We start from the raw sequence: 20,660 nt of genomic DNA, 5'->3' as shown, positions 1-20,660 counted from the left end.
CTCAGTTGCTCACATCGCCAGCTACCTCTGCCCAAAGGAAACGGCGCTCACGTCGCCGTCATATGGACACTTCTGAGCAACCTCCGGTGGTGAGTCAAAGGAACTCTTTTCAAAAGGACACTTTCCACACTCCACCTGAGCCGTTAAACAGTAAAGACTATGAACTCACCTCAGACACTTTCGGGATTTCTTTTCTCGACAAGGATTTGGATTCGGAGGCCAGTTTTGGTTTGAATCCTCCCGCGCTAGTTCATCACAATAAGCATTCTGTCACGGTCCTGGGTCAGTGACCCAGTGTTTTGAGTTTCTTGTGCCTCTGAGTTTTTTGTATTATGTTCTTAGTTCACTTTGTTGTCCCAGCTTATTCTTTTGTGTAGTGTCTTTGTTTGGTTTTCTTTTATTCTGTTTAGTTCTGAGTATTTAGTAGCTCCCCTCTGTGTCTCTTTGTTGTTGGTATTGTCTATGTTTCTTAGTTGCTCTGTCTCCCCTAGTCTAGTTTGCGTCTTCCTGTTTTACTTTGAAGGTCTGTGTCTCATGTGAGTGTATCCTACTTTGTTCCCTGTCTCGTCAGTTCTGATTTCCCCCAGCTGTGCTCTCCTTCTGTGTCTCATTCCCCTCGTTACTTCCCAGTGTATTTAAACCCCATGTTTCTCTGAGTCAGTGTTGCGTCGTCCCTCTTGATGTGTGGATCTCCCTGTGTCTCCCTTGTGAATTTAGTTTGAGTTTCCGGTTTAGTTTACTTTGTATGCCTTTCTCCCGTCAGCTAATAAAGCTGAGTTCTTTGTGTTTAAACCTCGTGCCTGAGTGTCTGCATTTTGGGTCCAACTCCTGCCTGCCACACTGCAATCCATGACACATTCATCTGAGATTTTTAGTTCGAGGTCTGCTCGTTGGGGTGGGAACAAATAAAACCCAAGTTTGCCGAGTCTGTTTTTTCTGAGACTGTGAACACTGCTAAACCTAAGACTGTACAGACTGTTAAACGTGGTGGGAAAGGGTTGTCACCTTTTTTTGATGGGCAGGTTTTCATTGAGCCTGCTCCTTTGCCTTCCTGTGCTCCTCCGCCCAGGAACCGCTCAAACATTAGCTCACCTATCGGCTCAGTTACCACCTCAGTCGTTCACTCAGCCAACTGTTCCTGCTGGAGGGTCCGAGGGGCCCGTCCAGCCACAGCCACCTGCCCCCGCTGGAGGGTCCCATCCAGCCTTCGTTGCCTGCAGCGCCACCACCTGCGGCTCCCACGCCGTCGCCTGCAGCGGCTTCCTCCTCGTCTGGTCCAGCTTCAGCTACGGCTTCAGCTTCACCTGGTTCTGCCTCACCTCGTCCTCCACGTCCTGTCTGGCAACTTTCCAGGCCAATGGCTGGACGTCATCGCCATCATGGACGCTCTCCTGAACGGTGTTGTTCTGTGCCGGCCTAGGGCCTGCTCCACCATGGTCACTGGCTTTTTGGACTTTTGTGTTGTTGACCTCTGGGCCGGCCCCCTGAACTGCCTGGTTCTGGACACTTGGGCCGTCGTCCTCCAGGCCGGCCTCCTGAACCTTTTCAAGACTGTTACCTGGGCCTCTGCACCTTTCATGGGCTTTTTTTGTCTGTTTTCTTTTGGACTGTTGCTGGGCCTCAGTGCTGTTGTTTTAGGCTTTTGTTCCCTGTATTTTGGTTTCTGGCTCCGTGTGTTTGTTTTGTTTCGGCTGCAGTGGGAGATGGAGGCCACCACCTGCTGAAACCAACAGAACCACATCATCTGTGAAAAGTAGAAACAACATTCTGAAACTACCCAAGCAAACTCTTTCTGCCCCTTGGCTACACCTAGAAATTCTGTCCATAAAAAATATTTTAATAAGTCAGAAAGTCCTAGCAGTCCAGGAACAAGTCTACATCGCCACTGACACTGACCTCCCACTAAGCCACCTGTGGCTCTGTTGTCACCATTCTCCTGTCAAGCCACCCGAGGCTTCCTGTTTCTGATGATGGCAACTTGCCAAACCCGAAGATCAGGACTCAGAGTCCTCAGCCTTTGAATGCTACTCTGTGGCCTGCAGACCACCTGAACTGACTTTGGGTTCTTTGGGTTTTTTTGGACTCTTGTGCTTCAGATTGTCTTTGTTCCATTCTTAATCTAACAAATGTACTTCTGGAAGAATGGTCAAAACTACCCATAAATACGCACCTAAACCTTGTAAAAGCCTTCCCAGAAGGTGCAAAGGGTGGGTTGGCATCACATTAGAGTGACAGCCAGTTAAGGCTTTGTCAGGAGAGGAAGGAGGAGTAATGCTGACTCTGGCATGCTGGATTTTATTAACAAAGAAAGAATGTGAAAAAACAAAAACAGTTCTTTCAGAAATAAAAAGTTTGGACCAGTTGGGTGGCATACTATACACAGTATATAGATTACCAGTCAAAAGTTGAAAAGCTGAAAGAGCAGTTCAACACACTGTTCTCCCGTAGAAGCTTGGATGTGCAGTAGAGGCTGACAATCATACACCTGGTAAGCAGAAATGCTATTACACCACCAGCAGGAAAACCAACAACCGAACAAAAACAACAACTGAGTAAAACCCGGGTCTTTTACCCCAACAGAGCAAACAGGCAGAGAGGTTTTCATTACTCTGTCAATTATTGCGTACCCTAAACATTTAGGATAAAGTATGGCAGTGAGAGAGAGACAGTGAAGAGTTATAGAATCTCTGCTTTGAGCCACTAAAACTCCTAATATTAGCTATTCCCGCCACATCAGGCAGCTTTTTGGGGATTAAATTTACTGCAACTGGAAATTCACTTTAATATCCAGTAAATTACAAGTGACTAATGTTACTGAATGAAACTCTGATGTTATCAAAATGTCTAAACATAACAACTGGTTTAAATTAGAACTATGTCACCTTTATACTTCCTGAAGGGCTTGGAAACCTTGTGATTTTAACCTCAGTTGGGCTCAGACCACACAGTGCTGTCTCTTCCTGTTAAAATGTATTTCTACTCTCCCACAACAGAGCATTAGACTCTCCCCCAAAAGAAAGTTCCACAATCGGTGTAAGACCATTGACTTCTCCTTCATCAACATACTTTAAATGTAGTGTTTTTCCTCTCCAACAAAAGGTGGACAAATAAAAAAGACAACGACACAAAAGTAAAGATACAAACACAACTTGAATGCAAATTTTATTTGTTTTATTTTTTGCCATATCCTCCACAAAACCACAAAGAACGAGTCTATCTGGTGGCAGCGTACACAACATGAGGCTCCAGCTCTCTCTGTGTCACAGGCCTCCGGTTTCTTTGGACGTTTTTCTGGAAGTTCAGAGCTGCGTAGTTCAGATCGTCTGAGCTCACATTCTGAAAACCAGAATATTTACACAGCTGAGTTTGCTACATATATATCATGCATTTGCTGATATGTTGGTTAAACAAAAAATGATTTTACATAAAATGTGATTTTTAGAGTTTAATACTAAAACATCATACTGGAAGAACACCTGTGCTGTTCAGTGTTAAACATAATTCAACTAGATTATACAGTAAAAAAAGAGTTTAGCTTCAGTAACATAGGCCAGAAATTGAAACTAATGCGGCTATCTATCTAGGTAAAGATGTCTTTAAAAAAACATTTTCAGAGAAGAAAACAAAAATTCAGAAGAAGGAAACTACTGAGCAGGGATAGCTCAGTAGGTAGAGTGGTTGCCCTACAATTGGGAGGTCGGGGGTTCAAATCCACTGAACGGCTACCCTGAGATACCCTTGAGCAAGGTACCGTCCCTACACACTGCTCCCCGGGCGCCTGCTTAGTGGCTGCCCACTGCTTCACTGAGTGAATGGGTCAAATGCAGAGAAAAACAAGCAATTTCCCCATGGGGATCAATAAAGTATACATTATTAATTCTACAGTTACCATGACCTTAACAAACTCTTAGACACTTCTCTTTCCAACATTAATATATCCTGACATATTGGTTGTGCATTCTAAGGAAAAAGAAAACAACAGTAACAACAAAAAACAAATAAACATTTACCTTGTTGCTTTTTGGTTCTTGTTCTGCCACTAAATACCAAATACAAAAGTGTCATTAGTTCATTATTACCAGCGTACAAGAGGAGGAACAAGATTTACCTGCCAAAAAGAGGTGAAACAAATTAAAGCCATGTGTACCTTTTTGAAGTTTCCAGATTTTAAAAGCCAGAATAATAACCACTATAGTGAGTAAACCAGCCAGACTACCCAGGATGGTGCTTAGCAGGTGTGTCATTCTGTCAGACTCTTCTGCAAAAAACAAATCAAAACAAAAACCCATGAGTCCACTTTAGTCGGGTTGATTGAAACATAATATTGATATTAACTATGAGCACATTGAAAAGCAAAATTTTAGAAGCCATAAAATATTTTTACTTTCAGTCTTAAAATCCTCTTCTTCATTGGTTTCACCGCCTGTAAAGAAACATGGCTATTATAATATTTTGTGATTTCCTTTTTGTCTGTGAGCTGATTTTGGATTACGTATGAACATAAAACTAACCTGGAAGACTAAAGTCCTCCCTACAAGCTTACCTTGAATTCTTAACTCGACTGCATTGGAAATGACCGTATGCTTATTCACGTAAAATCCACAGAAATACAGCCCGACATCAGATAAATCCACTTGTGTGATTTTAAGAAACACAGAGGTGTTGTTGGAACTCATATTGAATTTTCCATTTCGAAATCCATCACAGAATGAAGCTTTGCCCTGAGATCCATACATAGCAGCAATACAGCTGGGCTTAGTTCTGTTGATAACCTTGAACCAGTCTGTCTGTGTTGGATGACTCGAAATGTTGGAGCACTTCAACGTGACTTCTTCATCAAGTTGGACCTCCACAGTCTGAAACTCAAAACTTAAAACAGAGATCCAGCCTGTAATGACAGAACATAATGTTTATGTTTGAGCCTACAGTGTTACAGGACAACAACATCCATTATATCTGTTTAATGACTTTACTTATTCCATTATTTGAGAGTACTGAGGTGCCAGTACTTACTGAGGCTGGAGAGAAATAAAGCTGTGCTCAAGACGAAGCTCCTCATCATGCGTTTAATCCTGTAACTGCATGGATAGTTTGTATCACACAGCTCTTATATGGGGGTTAAGAGGGGCGGGGAGTCTTTTGTTTGTGTGTGTGTGTGTGTGTGTGTGTGTTGGTTTTATATTTTGTGTTTCATCTTGCCAGTGCCGCCCTATACAATGCACTAGCTTTGCATGTTTTAGCTTAAGCGAATATCCATTAACATAAAATTTCCACTTTATCATTTTACATTATGTCTGCTTGAGATAAGATTTTCAGAAAATTTTACAAATACTTAAAAATCCAGTCTGCAGCTTCTGCAGTTAGAAGTATTTATGCGTTTCTAGTCCTTAAAGGTTTAAAAAGGAAGCAAGAAGGGGGTGCATTAGTTTTATGCTTGGTGCATTTATTAAGGATCCCATTTATCATGTATTATAATGTATTATAATCCAAACTTCAACTCTAAATTGTCTTAGAGTTTTATTGTTAGTAGTGGTCTTTGATCTAGTGACACAGGACATATTCACATTTCCCTTTTACATGCCGCATCTCTTTTACATACATCTCTTTTACATGAGCTTATGTAATGGTGAGGAGCTGCAGCAAGAGTACTGACAGGGACTAGAAAGAGAGAGCATATTTCTCCTGTTTTGGCTTCCCTTCATTGGCTTCCTGTTAAATCCAGAATTGAATTCAAAATCCTGCTCCTCACATACAAGGTCTTAAATAATCAGGCCCCATCTTATCTTAATGACCTTGTAGTACCATATCACCCTATTAGAGCACTTCGCTCCCGCTCTGCAGGCCTACTTGTTGTTCCTAGAGTATTTAAAAGTAGAATGGGAGGCAGAGCCTTCAGTTTTCAGGCCCCTCTTCTGTGGAACCAGCTTCCAGTTTGGATTCGGGAGACAGACACTATCTCTACTTTTAAGATTAGGCTTAAAACTTTCCTTTTTGCTAAGGCATATAGTTAGGGCTGGACCAGGTGACCCTGAATCCTCCCTTAGTTATGCTGCAATAGATGTAGGCTGCCGGGGGATTCCCATGATGCATTGAGTTTTTCCTTTCCAGTCACCTTTCTCACTCACTATGTGCTAACAGACCTCTCTGTATTGAATCATATCTGTTACTAACCTCTGTCTCTCTTCCACAGCATGTCTTTATCCTGTCTTCCTTCTCTCACCCCAACCGGTCGCAGCAGATGGCCGCCCCTCCCTGAGCCTGGTTCTGCCGGAGGTTTCTTCCTGTTAAAAGGGAGTTTTTCCTTCCCACTGTCGCCAAAGTGCTTGCTCATAGGGGGTCATATGATTGTTGGGTTTTTCTCTGTATCTATGAAGCGCCTTGAGGCGACTTTTGTTGTGATTTGGCGCTATATAAATAAAATTGAATTGAATTGAATTGAATTGAGCCATTGCCTATCAGTCCAAAATTTACACTGGACACTACAAAATGTACATAAGTATTCAAAATAGAAAATATGAAATGTACACAAGTATTCACGACCTTTCCTCAATACTTGAAGCATTTTTGGCAAGCTCAAGCTGCATCAGATTGGACGGGGAGGATTGTGCACAGTGTTTAAAGACATATGTCTGAATACAGACAGTGGAAAAATGTCAGTCTTAGTTTTACTGGATCTGAGTGTGTTAGGGTACCTGGGTCGGTGACCCAGTGTTTTCAGTTTTCCCACATCAGTGTTTTCAATTCCTGTTTTTTCCCCATGTCAGCTTGTCTCTCGTGTCATTAGTCAGATTATGTTCAGCCCTGTACTCACCTGTTTCCAATCGGTGTCATCATTCAACCTGTGTATTTAAGTTCCTCGGTTTCACCAGTCCTTTGTCGTGTCATTGATGTTATGTTGTCGTTTCCGCCAGCCAGCCAGCCAGCCACTCAGTCCGTCCGTCCTTCCTTCCTTCATTCAGTCAGTCGTCCAGCCAGCCAGCCAGCCATTTCCTACCTCTGTTCTGTTTGCTCACGCCATCACAATAAACACCAGTCTTCACCTACCTGTGAGTCCTGCATTTGGGTTCCTTCTTCCTCGCCTCAGCAACCCCTGACAGAGTGCAGCAGACCACAACACGTTACTCAAACGACTGGAGAACTGGGCAGGTCTTTCAGGAACTGTACTAAACTGGTTCAAAACATACTTCGAAAACAGGAAATACTTTGTATCAATAGGTAACTTCACATCTGAGCAGACAAGTATCACATGTGGAGTTCCCCAAGGTTCCATCCTGGGACCCCTTCTGTTTAACATTTACATGCTCCCACTGGCACAGATTATAAAGAACAACAAAATAAACTATTATAGCTATGCAGATGACACACAAATATATATCACAATGTCACCAGGAGACCGAGGCCCTGTACAGGCTCTTGGTAAATGCATTGAGGAAATTAATGACTGGTTGTGCCACAATTTTCTCCAGATAAACAAAAACAAAACTGAGGTAATAGTCTTTGGTGCCAAAGAAAAACGATTACAGGTCACCAGAGAACTTCAGTCTATACACCTAAAAACCACAAACCAGGCGAGAAATTTGGGTGTAGTGATGGATGCAGACCTAAACTTAGAAAAACACATTAAGACAATAACAAAATCAACTTACTATCACCTCAAGAATATATCAAGGATAAAAGATCTGATGTCTCAACAGGACCTGGAAAAACTAGTCCATGCATTCATCTTTAGTAGGCTTGATTACTGTAACGGCATCTTTACAGGTCTACCTAAAAAATCAGTCAGACATCTACAGCTCATTCAGAACTCTGCTGCTCGAGTCCTCACTAAGACCAAAAAAGTGGACCACATCAGTCCAGCTCTGAGGTCTTTACACTGGCTGCCTGTCCATCAGAGGATAGACTTTAAAGTTCTGATGCTTGTCTATAAAGCTCTGAATGGTTTAGGACCAAAATACATCAGTGACCTCCTGACCCAGTATCAACCTTCCAGATCCCTCAAGTCATCTGGATCTGGGTTTTTATCAGTTCCCAGAGTCAGAACCAGACACGGAGAAGCTGCATTCAGCTTTTATGCTCCATATATCTGGAACAAACTCCCAGAAAGCGTCAGATCAGCTGAAACACTCAGTTTATTTAAATCCAGGTTGAAGACTCACTTATTCTCAGCTGCATTTGAATAAAACACCAAATCCACACTTTTAAGCTTAAATTTCAAAACTTACATTTTAACTACTGATTTTATCTTTTATTTTTTAGTTGTTTTTTTTTTAATCAGTTTTAAATCATGCTTTTTATTTGTTTTTGTTTTTTAATGTCTCTGTAAAGCACTTTGAATCACCTTGTTGTTGAATTGTGCTATATAAATAAACTTGCCTTGCCTTGCCTATTTTCAGATCTCTCCAAAAACATTTGGTCGAGTTCAAGTCTGGGCTCTGGCTGAGCTACTCAAAGACATTCGCAGAGTGGTCCAGAAGCCACTGCTTTCTTGTCTTGGATTTCTGTTTAAGTTTTTTGGCCTGTTGGAAGATGAGCCTTTGCTCCAGTCCGAGGACCACAGTGCTCTAGAGCAAGTTAATATCAATGATGACTATGTACATTGCTGCATTTATCTTTCCCTCAACCTTGACAAGTTTCCCAGTTCCCACAATATAATGTTGCCACAACCATGCTTCATTGTAGGGATAGTATTGTCCAGCTGTGCCTGGTTTCCTCCAGATATAACCCTTAGCATTCAGGCCAAAGAGTTCAATCCTTGTTTCATCAGATTAGAGAATTTTGTTTCTCGGGTTATGGGAGTCCTTCAGGTGTCTGTTGGCAAACTGTCTGTTGGCAGGCTGTCATGTGCTTTTTCCTGAGGAGTGGCTTCCATCTGGTCACTACCAAACAGGCCTAATTGCTGGAGTGCTGCAGAAATAGTTGTTCTTCTGGAAAGTTCTCCTCTCTTTACAGAGAAATCCCAGAGTGACCATCAGGTTCTTGGTCACCTCCCTGAGTAATAGCCTTCTAAAGCGATTCATCATGTTGGGAATATCTGATAGAATCGGTGGAAACAGGATGGAGCTAAGCATCCTTGTAGCATTATTCTCAAAAAGACTTGTGGCTGTAACTGCTGCCAAAGGTCCTTCAACAAAGTATGGAGCAAAGGCTATAAATTCTTATGTATATGTTATCCTTGACCCAATATTGGTCATGTGAAGCATCACATAAGCCAAGATGAGAAAAAAGGCATGAGCAGTTACCATCACTCATAGTCAAGGGTGAAACATCTGTGAGACCTTGCCCTACCTCATCATGTGACTTGTTAAAGTTACTGGAGGCAAGATATGAAGAAGAGGTTGAATTTGAAGGGAAGGGATCGTAAGACTGCATTGCAAGTGGCTGACAGCTGGTGTTGTAAGCCACCACCTCTGTTCAATGATGGCATTCTTGAAAATATTCCTTTGCATTTTTGTACAGATATGACCTTTTTACTCTAGTATCACCATGAACATGACTTTTGTGGTTCTAATATGTCCTTAACCTGCTGTTTGAGCTCTTAGTTATAAGAATACAAGTCCTTTATTCTACAGGGTGGGCCATTTATATGGATACACTGTAATAACATGGGAATGGTTGGTGATATTAAAGTCCTGTTTGTGGCACATTAGTATATGTGAGGGGACAAACTCCTCAAGATGGGTGGTGACCATGGTGGCCATTTAGCAGTCGGCCATCTTGGATACAACTTTTGTTTTTTTCAATAGGAAGAGGGCCATGTGACACATCAAACTTAGTGGTAATGTCACAAGAAAAACAATGGTGTGCTTTGTTTCAACGTAACTTTTTTCTTTCATGAGTTCTTAAGGTAGCAAGGCTGAGAATGCAAGACTGTTAATTAAAACACTTAATTTAAAAAAACAGTGATTAAAACGACAAGGCTCTGCCACAGTGCTATCCTAGTAAAATAGCAGCTCGATAAAATAACTAAACAAAATGGTGGAGACCGGCCACTTGAGGAGGCAGCCTACAGAGAGGAGTGCCCAAGGGTGCCACCAATTACTCACCCGTGTAACTTCACTGCAAACCTCACTGTCACTCACACTGCAATCTAAATGGTGCACTCTCATGCATCGGGGGAGTTTTCCACTTCACGTGGCTAGCCCCACAGCAAGTGGCCGTACCTCCACTAAAGCAACAAAACAACAAAACATATAAAACATTAAACAAGTCAGTAAAAGAGACGAAACAAAATACACCCTAAGATACAGTTCTTTATAAAAGCATGATTGAAATATATCAAACAATGCAGAGTAAAAGACCATGAAACCAGGAGTCAGTCAAGGCCAGTCCATAAATATTTATAAAATGACAACAAGACTACACAAGACAGCAGCAGTGGCACAATCCACTCTCTAGAGGGCAATACTAAAATGAGCAGCTTTCCTGAAGAAATCAAACCGCTCTGCAGTGCTTAGCCATCTAACACGCTCGGCCAGCTTGGATGTGAAAAGAATGCCAAATTCTCCGTGTGGTAAACGTAGCTGTTTCTTATAAGGCCTCTAATTATCTGCTGGGAAGGTGTGGATGTTAGCGCTGCATTTGTGGACATCATGTAAAAGCCTACCCAAAATCTACTTCACTACAACAAGCTAGACAATTTCAGTGAATACCTGATAATATTTGGCTCTTGACCAGACTATGGACAAAGGTCTTCGCTTTGTATAAGTTCGAAGCATAAATACTTTTCATGTTTACCTTCACACAAGTAATGTGACAATGAGTGAAGTGATTTACCATTGTCAGATGAGACTGGTATATCCTTTAAAGGGAACTGTGTGTTTGTGGTTTCTGGTGAATACGTTATTTTTGGGTCACATAGTATTCGCACATAGTCACTTCTGGGCACTGGAATATTCTGTGATTATTTTATAGTATTTCAGATGTATAAATATAGCCGATGGTTTTAATAGATCACATTAATGTTGATTTATATTTTTTTAAGCATTTTTTACTATTGAAGCCTCATGATTGTCACCTCAGTTGCGCCCAGACCACATGTTGCTGTTTCTTCCTGTCAGATGTCAGACTGACATATGTATGTCACTCCACCCACAGCAGACCATTAAATTCTCCCACGAGGAAGTCAACAGACATCACTCTCATTTCTGACTCACTCACTATAATCACTTAAAGCTTTTTTTAATTTTATTTTTTTTTATCTCATAAAAAATCATCTGAAAATAACAAAAAAGCAGAGGATGCAAACATGGACTGAATGCACATTTATTTAGTTATTTTAGACATTTATGTGAACCGCAACACATACAAACAAAAAGAAAAAAATCATCAGAAAATTAACAGGAATAAGGTATATTCTGTTCAGAGCTGGAGCTGCAGTCTATCTTGTAGCAGCATACACAACATGAGGCTCCTGCTCTCTCTGCGTCACAGACCTGCAGCTTCTTTTGGTCTTTTTCTGGAAATTCAGAGCTGCGTAGTTCAGATTGTCTGAAGTCATGTTCTGAAAATCAGGATATTTAGTTAAACACTGCACAAAACAACCAAGGTGGATTTGTGGTTTATGTGAGTTTCACAGTGAGATTTTCAGAGGTAAATATAAATATAAAGGAGAAATCACATATACAGTACAAATTATTTTCTTTCTTTTTTTTTCGTTTTGATTACAAAAGTAAAAAAAAAGGTCCTTTTGGAAAAATAAACGTGTTTAAAAAGCTTCCCAGACAGCAAATATGTCATAAGGACCAACTCTTCACAGTGAACGCTTCAGCTAGCATTTTACCCACATTACATTTTAGAGTTATAATTAGAGTTTTGCAAACTATAGATTTTGTCTGTTTAAAAAAAACTTTTTATTTAGTCTAGATGAACTGTTACTAAATAATTTAAAGTTATTAAGTTTTTCTACCTTTCTGATATTACTTAAAGTCAAAGAAAATAAAAGATTACAATTGCTTGCTTGAGTTTACTCTATGATGCAACAGGTCGAGGCTATTCACTGAGTAATTTTGCGTTTCAATGAAGCTTTTGAATCACAGAAAACTGTTGTCAGTTGAAAAAAAAGTGAGTTTACCTTGTTATTTTCTTCTTGCTCTCCAGCAGCTAAATGGAAATACCAAAAATACTTGTTATTAACAACCAAATACATTGTTTTGGACAGGTTAATCAGAAGATGAGTGAAGTAATTTGTAAGTAACCTCACCTTTTTGAGATTTCCAGATTTTTAGAACCAGAATAACGACCACTAAAGTGAGCAGACCTGTCAGACCTCCGAGGGCGATGATTATGAGGTTTGTCGTTCCACTGGGCTCTTCTACAAAAATAATTAGATAAAAACATAATTTTTAAACCATCCTGACTGCTTTAGGTGTACTATTAATGATAGTGAAGTAACTACATGGAAACTGAAAAACATCTTTTGAAACAAAAAAATCAATCTTACGATCAGTCTTATTAAAATCCTCCTCTTCTCTGGGTTCACTGTCTGTAAAGAATCATCGTTATCATAACATTTTGTGATTGCATGACATGTTTTCATGCTAAGCATGATGAAGAAACGAAACAAAAATATCTAAATCATGAACAAAAGCTTACCTTGAATTCTTAACTCAACTGCATTGGAAATGACTGTGTGCCCACTCATGTAAAATCCACAGAAATACAGCCCGGCATCAGATAAATCCACTCGTTTGATTTGAAGGAAGACAAAAGAGACATTGGAACTCATATTAAAATTTCTGTTTCCAAATCCATGACAGAATGACGCTTCACTGTCAGATCCATACATAGAAGAAACACAGCTGGGCTTAGTTTTATTGACCACTCTGAACCAGTCTGTCTGCGTTGGATAGGCTGAAATGTTGGAGCATTGCAGTGTGACCTCGTCTCTGTTCTGGACCTCCACAGTCTGAAACTCAGAAGCTGAGATCCAGCCTGAAACAGAAAAACAGATACAACATAACACTTATTTATGTAACGGACAGAGAGAATTACATTAGTTTAACATTAAATTAGATTTTTCTTTCAAATGTAGAGAATAATACTTACTGCGGCTGCAGAAAACCACTGCTGTTATTAAAGTGAACCTCCTCATTCTGCGTGTAACCGTCTTACAGTCAGGAAACTTTATGTTCTGTAGGGGGGTTTCATTTCATTAGAAAGGGGTGTGGTATTGAATACATCATGCCAGAAGATTTGAATCTACACAGCCTATTTTCATCAGTACCGTTTAAAATGTCAGGCAGCAATTCATTCACACTCGTGCAGGTTTATAGAAGAGATATCGACGCCTTGTGTGCAAGTAACAGCACACCAGAAAGTGAGACAATAAACATGAATCTGGTGCTGTGCTTTATTGGCAAGAGAAGTTGTTTTGAAGATATGTAAGACTCTTATTTAGGTACTCCCCCCACGTGCTAAGAAACCAGCTGATACCACTTATATTTAATTGAAAATAGTCGCTTCTGCTTCTTATTGCAGCTCATGAGCGTCTTATTTGTCCTCATAAAGATTCAGGTTATCCATTCTTTGCTACACAAGTAGATGATAATACTTCCTCTTTCTGTTTACTGCTGATCATTATCAAACTTACCAAAGCTGCATAGTGTCAATAGTACTAGTGATGGTAAATTTGATTATTTTTACTGAATCGAGTTTTAATGAGTCACTCACCAAAGTGAATTGGATTTTTGGGTCATTTGATTCACTGAGTCAGTTGACCAGAGAGTGCAAAAAATGTACATTTTCACTCAAACTTAATTTGTTTCTCTTTTCATGTAAATCCCACTGCTAAGATGAATGATTCTAAAAAAAAACCAAAACTATTTTATAGAGCAAAAAAGAGCAAAAACATTTCTAAAGTTAAGCAATTTCCTATCAAAATTGCTTAATAAACATTTATTTTGTTTATTTGTATTTTATTAGTATTTTCCTTAAATGTGTCAAATATATATTTTCTCATCTAAATGTCCACAGAGCTGTGAGCCAGGGGGCGGTAATGCGCCTTAACATTGGTTGCCAACCAAGAAGAAGAAGAAGCTGTGAGCCAGGAGGGAGGGGTTGTCACTACCCGATCCGTACCGGAAACCCGATCGGTACCCCGCATGCGCGAAAGGTTTACGATAGTTACGGGTCAGAGTATCTGTTAAGATGTTAAGAATAACAAGTATCTCTTAAAATGTTTGCAATAATGAAGCATTTCAGTACAATGTAGACAAAAACGAAAAATAAAAAGATAGTTACGGATCAGGACTCCCGATCCTTACTGCGCATGTGCAAAGTCGGACCGTACAAATCGTGTCTATCCGATCCGTACCGCGCATGTGCAGATGTTTTCTTCTTCTTCTGTTCGTTTAATGGCAGTTTACTCCCCAGTGTACGAGGATACCGCCACCTGCTGACCGAGCGAATGAACCCTATTGTAAACTGAATTGGTGTCATTACAAACGTGTGTTAAATTTGATTTAGTGATAGTCGAGTGTGTTTATGCTTGTCTGTGTGGAGAGGATTGACTGGAATAGTGTTGATGATGTCCGCTATCACTGTCAATTGTCAGTAAACACTTAATCTGGCTGCTGAATCTTCACGTGACACATTGCTAAGTCAATATTATTAAGTCTGTAATTAGGCGCCATTCTTCTTATTTTACGGCGCTGTTGTTCAATCGGGGGACGCTCTCTGTTGAGGAGAAAAGCATGAATTTGTTTGTATACGGATTATCCATTGTTTAAATGTCCCGGGCAGTCGAAAAGGAGGCAGAGCTGCTGAGAAATGCTAAGAGCTAACTGGGCGCTAACTGTATCATTCAAATATATTGAGTGTCGCAATGTTGGCAAAGAGAGGAAGTGACGTAAGATTTGCGCATGCGGGATACGGATCGGGTTTCCGGTACGGATCGGGTAGTGACAGGGGGTGAGTGAGTGAGTGATTCGTTCGCTCTATGATTCAGCACAGGAAGGGAGGGGGTGAGTAGCTCAAATGTGCTGTTAGCATGTTAGCAGAGCGATGCTACTGTTAACCGAGGAGCTATTTTCTTGATGTGAGCTTCTACTCAGGGTTTTTTCTTCCAGTTCAGAGCAGAAATGCTTTTGTTAAGAAACTGGCTGTTGTCCCCCCACCCCACAATTTTAATTATAAGCTAGATATATTTCTACTAATGGAATTAGTTTGCTAACAGCAACAGGGATGAGTCAGTGAGTCAGTTGGGCTTATGAATCATCATTCACGAGTCAGTAAAGTGATTCTCGAGTATTGAACGATTCGTTCACAAATCGAACATCACTAAATAGTACTCAGTCAGCTATGTAGCCTTTTGGGATACCAGTGCCCAGTATGGAGGGGGTCAAAGGTGTACAGCCACAAACGCTCTGAGGCACTAATGTTTATTCAATATTTGTTAGTAAGAACGCTTTTTAATAGTTCATTCTGTTCTATCTCGTGTTTCATGAACACAAAGTCTTCCAACATGTTCTTTTGTTCAGCTCTTTTTTAATGTAGTTATCACAGCCTCTGTTTCCTTGTCATGTCTAAGTTATATCACTTAACTAAACAGTGGATGTATAAAAAACACTGACCCCTCTAGCTGATGTGTGTGTTTGAATGGGAGACTGACCAGGAATTGGATGTTAATGAGGCCAGGAAGTTACGTTACGTGCTTTCATGAATAAATGACAAATTTATTATCAGCTATATTAAAAACAAATTGTTATGCTCACTTCTAGCTCTGGTATTTTATTCTTTAATACCAAATAATCTGTATTTATCTTTTACTGGGTCTGATAGGCCCTTGGTTCATCCACCGTCTGAAATGAGTCTGCAGATTTTCTTGGGAGTTGCTGCCTTTTCTAAACAGAAAACTGACCTGAATGTGGGGCTTCTGTTCTTTTAGGGAGATCAGTTCTTGCTCACAGGTAGAAAACACTGGAGTGGAAGGAGCATTTTTACATTCAATAATCTAATTTTATAAAACTTTGGATTTGTTTGATATGAGCATTCATATCAAACATATAATGCTATATACATGGAAGAAAATGGGAAAAGGGTTTATAGGCCTAGTGGAATATATGCAAATTTAGGTCTGTTAGAAAATCAGACAGTTTATATCACAAATAGCTCTGTTCGTGGATGCAGCTTCTAAAACTCTATAAGACCTCCAAGAGTCTTCTTTGTCAGCTGATCCTCTGAGATCATAGTCTGCCTCTATGAGTCAATCTCAGCGACACGACCACCAGACTCACCACACATTTCAGCTTGTTAGCTCTAGGAGGCACTCCAGATCTCTGTATACTTAAGAAGAGCTGAATTCCACTGCAGTAAATATTTAGCCTGAGTCAGTTTTACTGATGTTTTGAACAGTTTGAACAACTTTTCACTAGGACATCATTCTTGTTGGTCTGAAAAGAACTTTGAATTTGCTCTCTGTGTCAAGTTCAATTAAACTGCATATAACTACATATAACTGACAAACAATATTAAATGTTTAGTAAACAAATGACTTCATGAGGACTTAAATATAAATTTGTTTCTCAAATATAAGTGTTTTGTCTCATATACATAGTTACAGTCAGGTATTACAAAAAAAGACTTCCACATATTTATTTTATTATTATTTTTTATTTTAAAATTAGATAATATAACTGCATAACTATTTAAAAAGTGGAGAAATGTAGAATATTCTGTATTTGACATGTGTGGCTTTGCTGTAAAACTGATTTATTTTTCTATGACACTGAGACGGAAGTTTAAAACAACACACGGGGTGACCCTTTTAAGAACCAATCAAGAGTAACCCAGTTTTTATGCTGTTGGCCGCTCTTTTCCTCCAAATCTTCAGTTGACAAGACCTCTGAAAAGATGCATCTCTGTGTCATCCTCTGTGGGATATGTAAGTGTCTCAGTAGAAGATTCATGTATATTCAGGTAGGGTTATATTTTCACACCTGATTATGCTTCTTTAACAATGTGTATTTTTCTGACACAGTTCATCTGTCAGCTGTGATCCAGTCAGCTACAGTCAAGCAGGAGACTGGGGTGAGATTTGCTGCTGTTGGGGACGATGTGACTTTGCGTTGCTTTTATGAAAGCCAAGTGTCGATGCACTTCTCCTGGTACCGACAATTCTTAGGAAGCCAACCTAAGCGCCTCTCTACAATTTACAAATATGATAAGCCATCTGAAGTCCTCCACACATTGGAGAACCCTCGTTTCTCTGTGGAAAGAAAGGAAGGGACCAATCATCTACAAATCTCTGGTGTCCGCCTCTCAGATTCAGCTACATACTACTGCGGGAGCTCACACTCCAACATGGTGGAATTTGGAGAAGGGATCTTTCTGAGTGTTCGAGGTATTTGCTTCTTTTTCATGAACACCTTTTATTCCATGTCCCTTTAGCGTTCCCATGCTTAGAGTCTAGGGCCGATGTGCCAGGTCCGCCCAGTCACTCCCTCCAGCTCTTCCAAGGGGACACTGGGGCCTTCACAAACCAGACAAAAGATTTACTCTTTCCATTGAGTCTTTGGTCTGCCTTGTCTGAATGACCTCAACTGGCTGCCTTTTTTATTTTCTTTTTTTAAAATCCTTGCCATCCAAAAAGATTCGTGTTTTATTGTCTAAATATTATAATTGGTAAATGGACTGGTTCTTATATGGAGCTTTTCTACTGTAACTGAGCACACAAATCGCTTTAAACCAGCGGTCCCCAACCTTTTTTGCGCACGGACCGGTTTATGTCCGACAATGTTTTCACAGACTGGCATTTAAGGTGGTGCAGATAAATACAACAAAATAAAACCAGTACCAGTACCAACCCCCCCCCCAATATTTATTCATAACACACGGGAAAAGACCTATGGAAACCGATCAAACAATAAAAACCAATAAAAACCCTGAAAACCATAAATTTCACACATGATGTGGATTTTTATATTTCTACTTACCTCCTTTGTTTTTTGTCCTCTCCACTTATTATTATTATTATTTTATTTGGGTTCCTTATCCGCCTTTGTCTATTCAGTCTAGCCTAATGTGCATTTAGCTTATATTTTTTTTTCATCTTGCCAGTTAGCTAGTATATTTTTTTACCTGCTGTTATTGTGCATTTTTTTGTTTTTTGTTTATTTTGCAGTGTCCTTTTCTTTGAAACCCTGCTAATGTTTTGTTGGTGTAGATTGGGAAGATCATCAACAGTATGCTCATTAATACATGCATATACATTCCAGATCTACAAAAATGACCCATAAAGCTACTTTCTCAAATTTCTACTTTTTTTCAGGAGCTAATCACCAGACAATTGACCAAGAACCAGCATCCATGACCATCCAAGTTGGCGACTCAGTGATGTTCAACTGTACAGTACACACTGGAACCTGTGACGAAGAACATAGCGTCTACTGGTTTAGACGCGGATCTCACCCAGGAATTGTTCACACACATATAAATAAAGGTAAACCAGTCTCTGTGAAGTCTCCTTCACAGAGCTGTGTGTACCATTTGCATAAAATGAACCTTAGCTCCATTGATACTGGGACCTATTACTGTGCTGTGTCCTCCTGTGGGGAGATACTGTTTGGTAATGGAAGCAAGCTTATCATCAGCGATGATGTTAAAGACCGAGATGCTGAGGTAAAAACTTTGGTGTGGCTCTCTATCATTAGAGCCGGGATTCTCTTGATCTTTCTACCCTCGTGTATTTGTGTATTTGTCAGAAAGAGCTGTTAATTCAGCAAACTCGTGTTACGCAAAACGTAAACACAAGTTTATTTGTTCAAGAAGAAAATAGATGGAGATGAACGGGTGTCAACATGTTCATGTACTCAGTCGCATTATTTGCCGTTGTACATTTTTATTTTTAGAATATAAGTTTATTACTGTAAAGACTTTTAAAAAATTGGACGCAATTAGTAACACCCACCCAGACATAGGGCATTTCAAAATCTGTATTATAGATTTCATACATTCTTTGTCATAATGATTGATTACATTTTCGAGTTTGTTTCATTTATATTCATTTTTTACATGACTGTATAAGTACTCTAAAGCAGCGGTCCCCAACCTTTTTTGCGCCACGGACCGGTTTATGCCCGACAATATTTTCATGGACCGGCCTTTAAGGTGTCGCGGATAAATACAACAAAATAAAACTAGTACCGGTACCGAAAAAAGAAGATTTATTCATAACACACGTGAAATGACCCAGGAAAACCGAGTTAACGATAAAAACGATAACAAAATAACGCTGAAAACCGATAAAAACCCTGAAAACCACACATTACACACCCGAGCCTCAACTTTCGCGGCCCGGTACCAAACGACTCAAGGACCGGTACCGGTCCAAGGCCCGGGGGTTGGGGACCGCTGCTCTAAAGTGTGTAGTTAGTTTGTTGACCATCCCCGTGTATACACAGATAGTTGTAACTGGAGTGATAATATGTTTGTTGTTTAATAATTGTTAAAAATAAAGATGTATCAAGAAACTTGAAATTTCTTGTTTGTCTTGTTTCTTTTAGTAAATGAATTTAACCCCTTCGTTCCTAATTCACAAACCATAAGCTCACACACACACACACACACACACACACACAGCAAAATAATGCAAAGAACCAATTTTTTAAGACTGATAATCCTTTGCAAACAGTAATAGTTAATTAGTAATCAGTAAGTTTCTAAGCAAAAAGGTAGCTTACTTTTCTTTACTCGTTGTCTATGAGGGGGAGATGTCATTGTATTGCATATCATGCTTAAAACCACCGATATGTAAGAATAGAGTGAATGTGGAGTTTCAAACAAGCACATAACGTTTGACTAGGACTATGATAAGATCACTACTACCATTATTTTTTTATATGTATTGAACAAAAAACTGATGACAACATAACATATAGAAATGAGACTGATACCTAAATTCATTATACATCTCTAATGTAAATGCATAAACAAAGTACAGTAGCACCTTATATTTTCAGATACAAGCATAATGTTAAATAGGATCTTGCTGATACTTCTGTAAGGATCTTTCCAAGTCACAGTGATACAAATCCAACTTTTTTTTCCCGGTGTATTTCGATTCAGGCCTTTCAGTCTCTTTGACAGACCATGACATCAGAATAAACCACTGTGTCCTGACTGTTTTTCACTGGAGATCTGCAGGTGGAAATTCTGGGAGCAGAAGACACTGAAGCATAGATGACTCCAGATCTACTCTGAAAAAACATGAAATTTATATAGATACGTCACACATGTTCTGACTGCGTGGACAAAGAGAGACAACAGCTCACATTTTATTTTATGAGCTAAGTAAAGCACCATTGGTCCTCATGTAGTTATAGTGCAAATAAAATGTCAACACTTTTATGCTTGAAATCCCCTGTCTGTAATAGCATAGCAGTACGTCTATTTATTCCCAAATAGCTAACATATTGCACTATAAAGCCAGTATTTACGTTGTTTTTGATTATGTAAAAGGGCTGAAAACTTTGACCACAAATCTGGCACAATGCTCACAACATTTTTCAAATTCTTAACTCTGAGGTTGCATTTCCCAAAATAGCTGACGCATGCAAACAGGAGCAAACAGGAATTTCTTTACAGCAATAACACTAAATTAAGTCAGCAGTGTAATGCATATGCATGTATAGATAGGTGGCAGTGTAAAGAGAAAGCAAAATCAA

General features: G+C 39.7%; 3 protein-coding genes and 1 long non-coding RNA gene across 4 annotated transcripts in view; 2 read left to right on the top strand and 2 right to left on the bottom strand.

Moving 5' to 3' along the window:
- LOC146523247 (uncharacterized) overlaps positions 1 to 20,660 on the top strand; it is a 339,030-nt gene that overhangs the window by 239,892 nt on the left and 78,478 nt on the right. The gene's annotated exons all lie outside the window — the stretch shown is intronic.
- Positions 1,457 to 5,394, bottom strand: LOC146523261 (uncharacterized). Its single transcript, XM_085154624.1, has 5 exons — positions 4,544 to 5,394; positions 4,385 to 4,423; positions 4,148 to 4,258; positions 4,011 to 4,039; positions 1,457 to 3,336 (listed from the first exon to the last, which is right to left on the bottom strand). Exons 1-5 carry the CDS (start codon positions 4,734 to 4,736, stop codon positions 3,214 to 3,216), a joined length of 495 nt encoding a protein of 164 aa, XP_085010750.1. The 5' UTR covers positions 4,737 to 5,394; the 3' UTR covers positions 1,457 to 3,213.
- On the bottom strand, positions 11,236 to 13,401 carry LOC146523260 (uncharacterized). The gene is made up of 6 exons (XM_085154623.1): positions 13,045 to 13,401; positions 12,592 to 12,930; positions 12,440 to 12,481; positions 12,200 to 12,310; positions 12,071 to 12,099; positions 11,236 to 11,500 (listed from the first exon to the last, which is right to left on the bottom strand). Exons 1-6 carry the CDS (start codon positions 13,088 to 13,090, stop codon positions 11,378 to 11,380), a joined length of 690 nt encoding a protein of 229 aa, XP_085010749.1. The 5' UTR covers positions 13,091 to 13,401; the 3' UTR covers positions 11,236 to 11,377.
- LOC146523259 (protein sax-3-like) lies at positions 16,966 to 19,857 on the top strand. Its single transcript, XM_085154625.1, has 2 exons — positions 16,966 to 17,338; positions 18,266 to 19,857. The coding sequence occupies exons 1-2, from the start codon at positions 17,089 to 17,091 to the stop codon at positions 18,709 to 18,711; spliced, it is 696 nt and encodes a 231-aa protein (XP_085010751.1). The 5' UTR covers positions 16,966 to 17,088; the 3' UTR covers positions 18,712 to 19,857.

Source organism: Neolamprologus multifasciatus, chromosome 3, assembly GCF_963576455.1.
Source record: "Neolamprologus multifasciatus chromosome 3, fNeoMul1.2, whole genome shotgun sequence".
NCBI lineage: Eukaryota > Metazoa > Chordata > Actinopteri > Cichliformes > Cichlidae > Neolamprologus > Neolamprologus multifasciatus.
This window is presented reverse-complemented; position numbering and strand designations above follow the sequence as displayed.

Excerpts from the sequence above, each read along its gene's own strand:
- LOC146523261 (XM_085154624.1), bottom strand. The coding sequence starts at position 4,736 with ATGTATGGATCTCAGGGCAAAGCTTCATTCTGTGATGGATTTCGAAAT. Across the intron at positions 4,040-4,147 it reads AATCTGGAAACTTCAAAAAG|TGGCAGAACAAGAACCAAAA; the intron begins GTACACATGGCT and ends TTTGGTATTTAG. Across the intron at positions 3,337-4,010 it reads AAGAACCAAAAAGCAACAAG|AATGTGAGCTCAGACGATCT; the intron begins GTAAATGTTTAT and ends TCTGGTTTTCAG.
- LOC146523260 (XM_085154623.1), bottom strand. The coding sequence starts at position 13,090 with ATGAGGAGGTTCACTTTAATAACAGCAGTGGTTTTCTGCAGCCGCA. Across the intron at positions 12,311-12,439 it reads GGATTTTAATAAGACTGATC|AAGAGCCCAGTGGAACGACA; the intron begins GTAAGATTGATT and ends TTATTTTTGTAG. Across the intron at positions 12,100-12,199 it reads AATCTGGAAATCTCAAAAAG|CTGCTGGAGAGCAAGAAGAA; the intron begins GTGAGGTTACTT and ends ATTTCCATTTAG.
- LOC146523259 (XM_085154625.1), top strand. The coding sequence starts at position 17,089 with ATGCACTTCTCCTGGTACCGACAATTCTTAGGAAGCCAACCTAAGCGC. Across the intron at positions 17,339-18,265 it reads GATCTTTCTGAGTGTTCGAG|GAGCTAATCACCAGACAATT; the intron begins GTATTTGCTTCT and ends ACTTTTTTTCAG.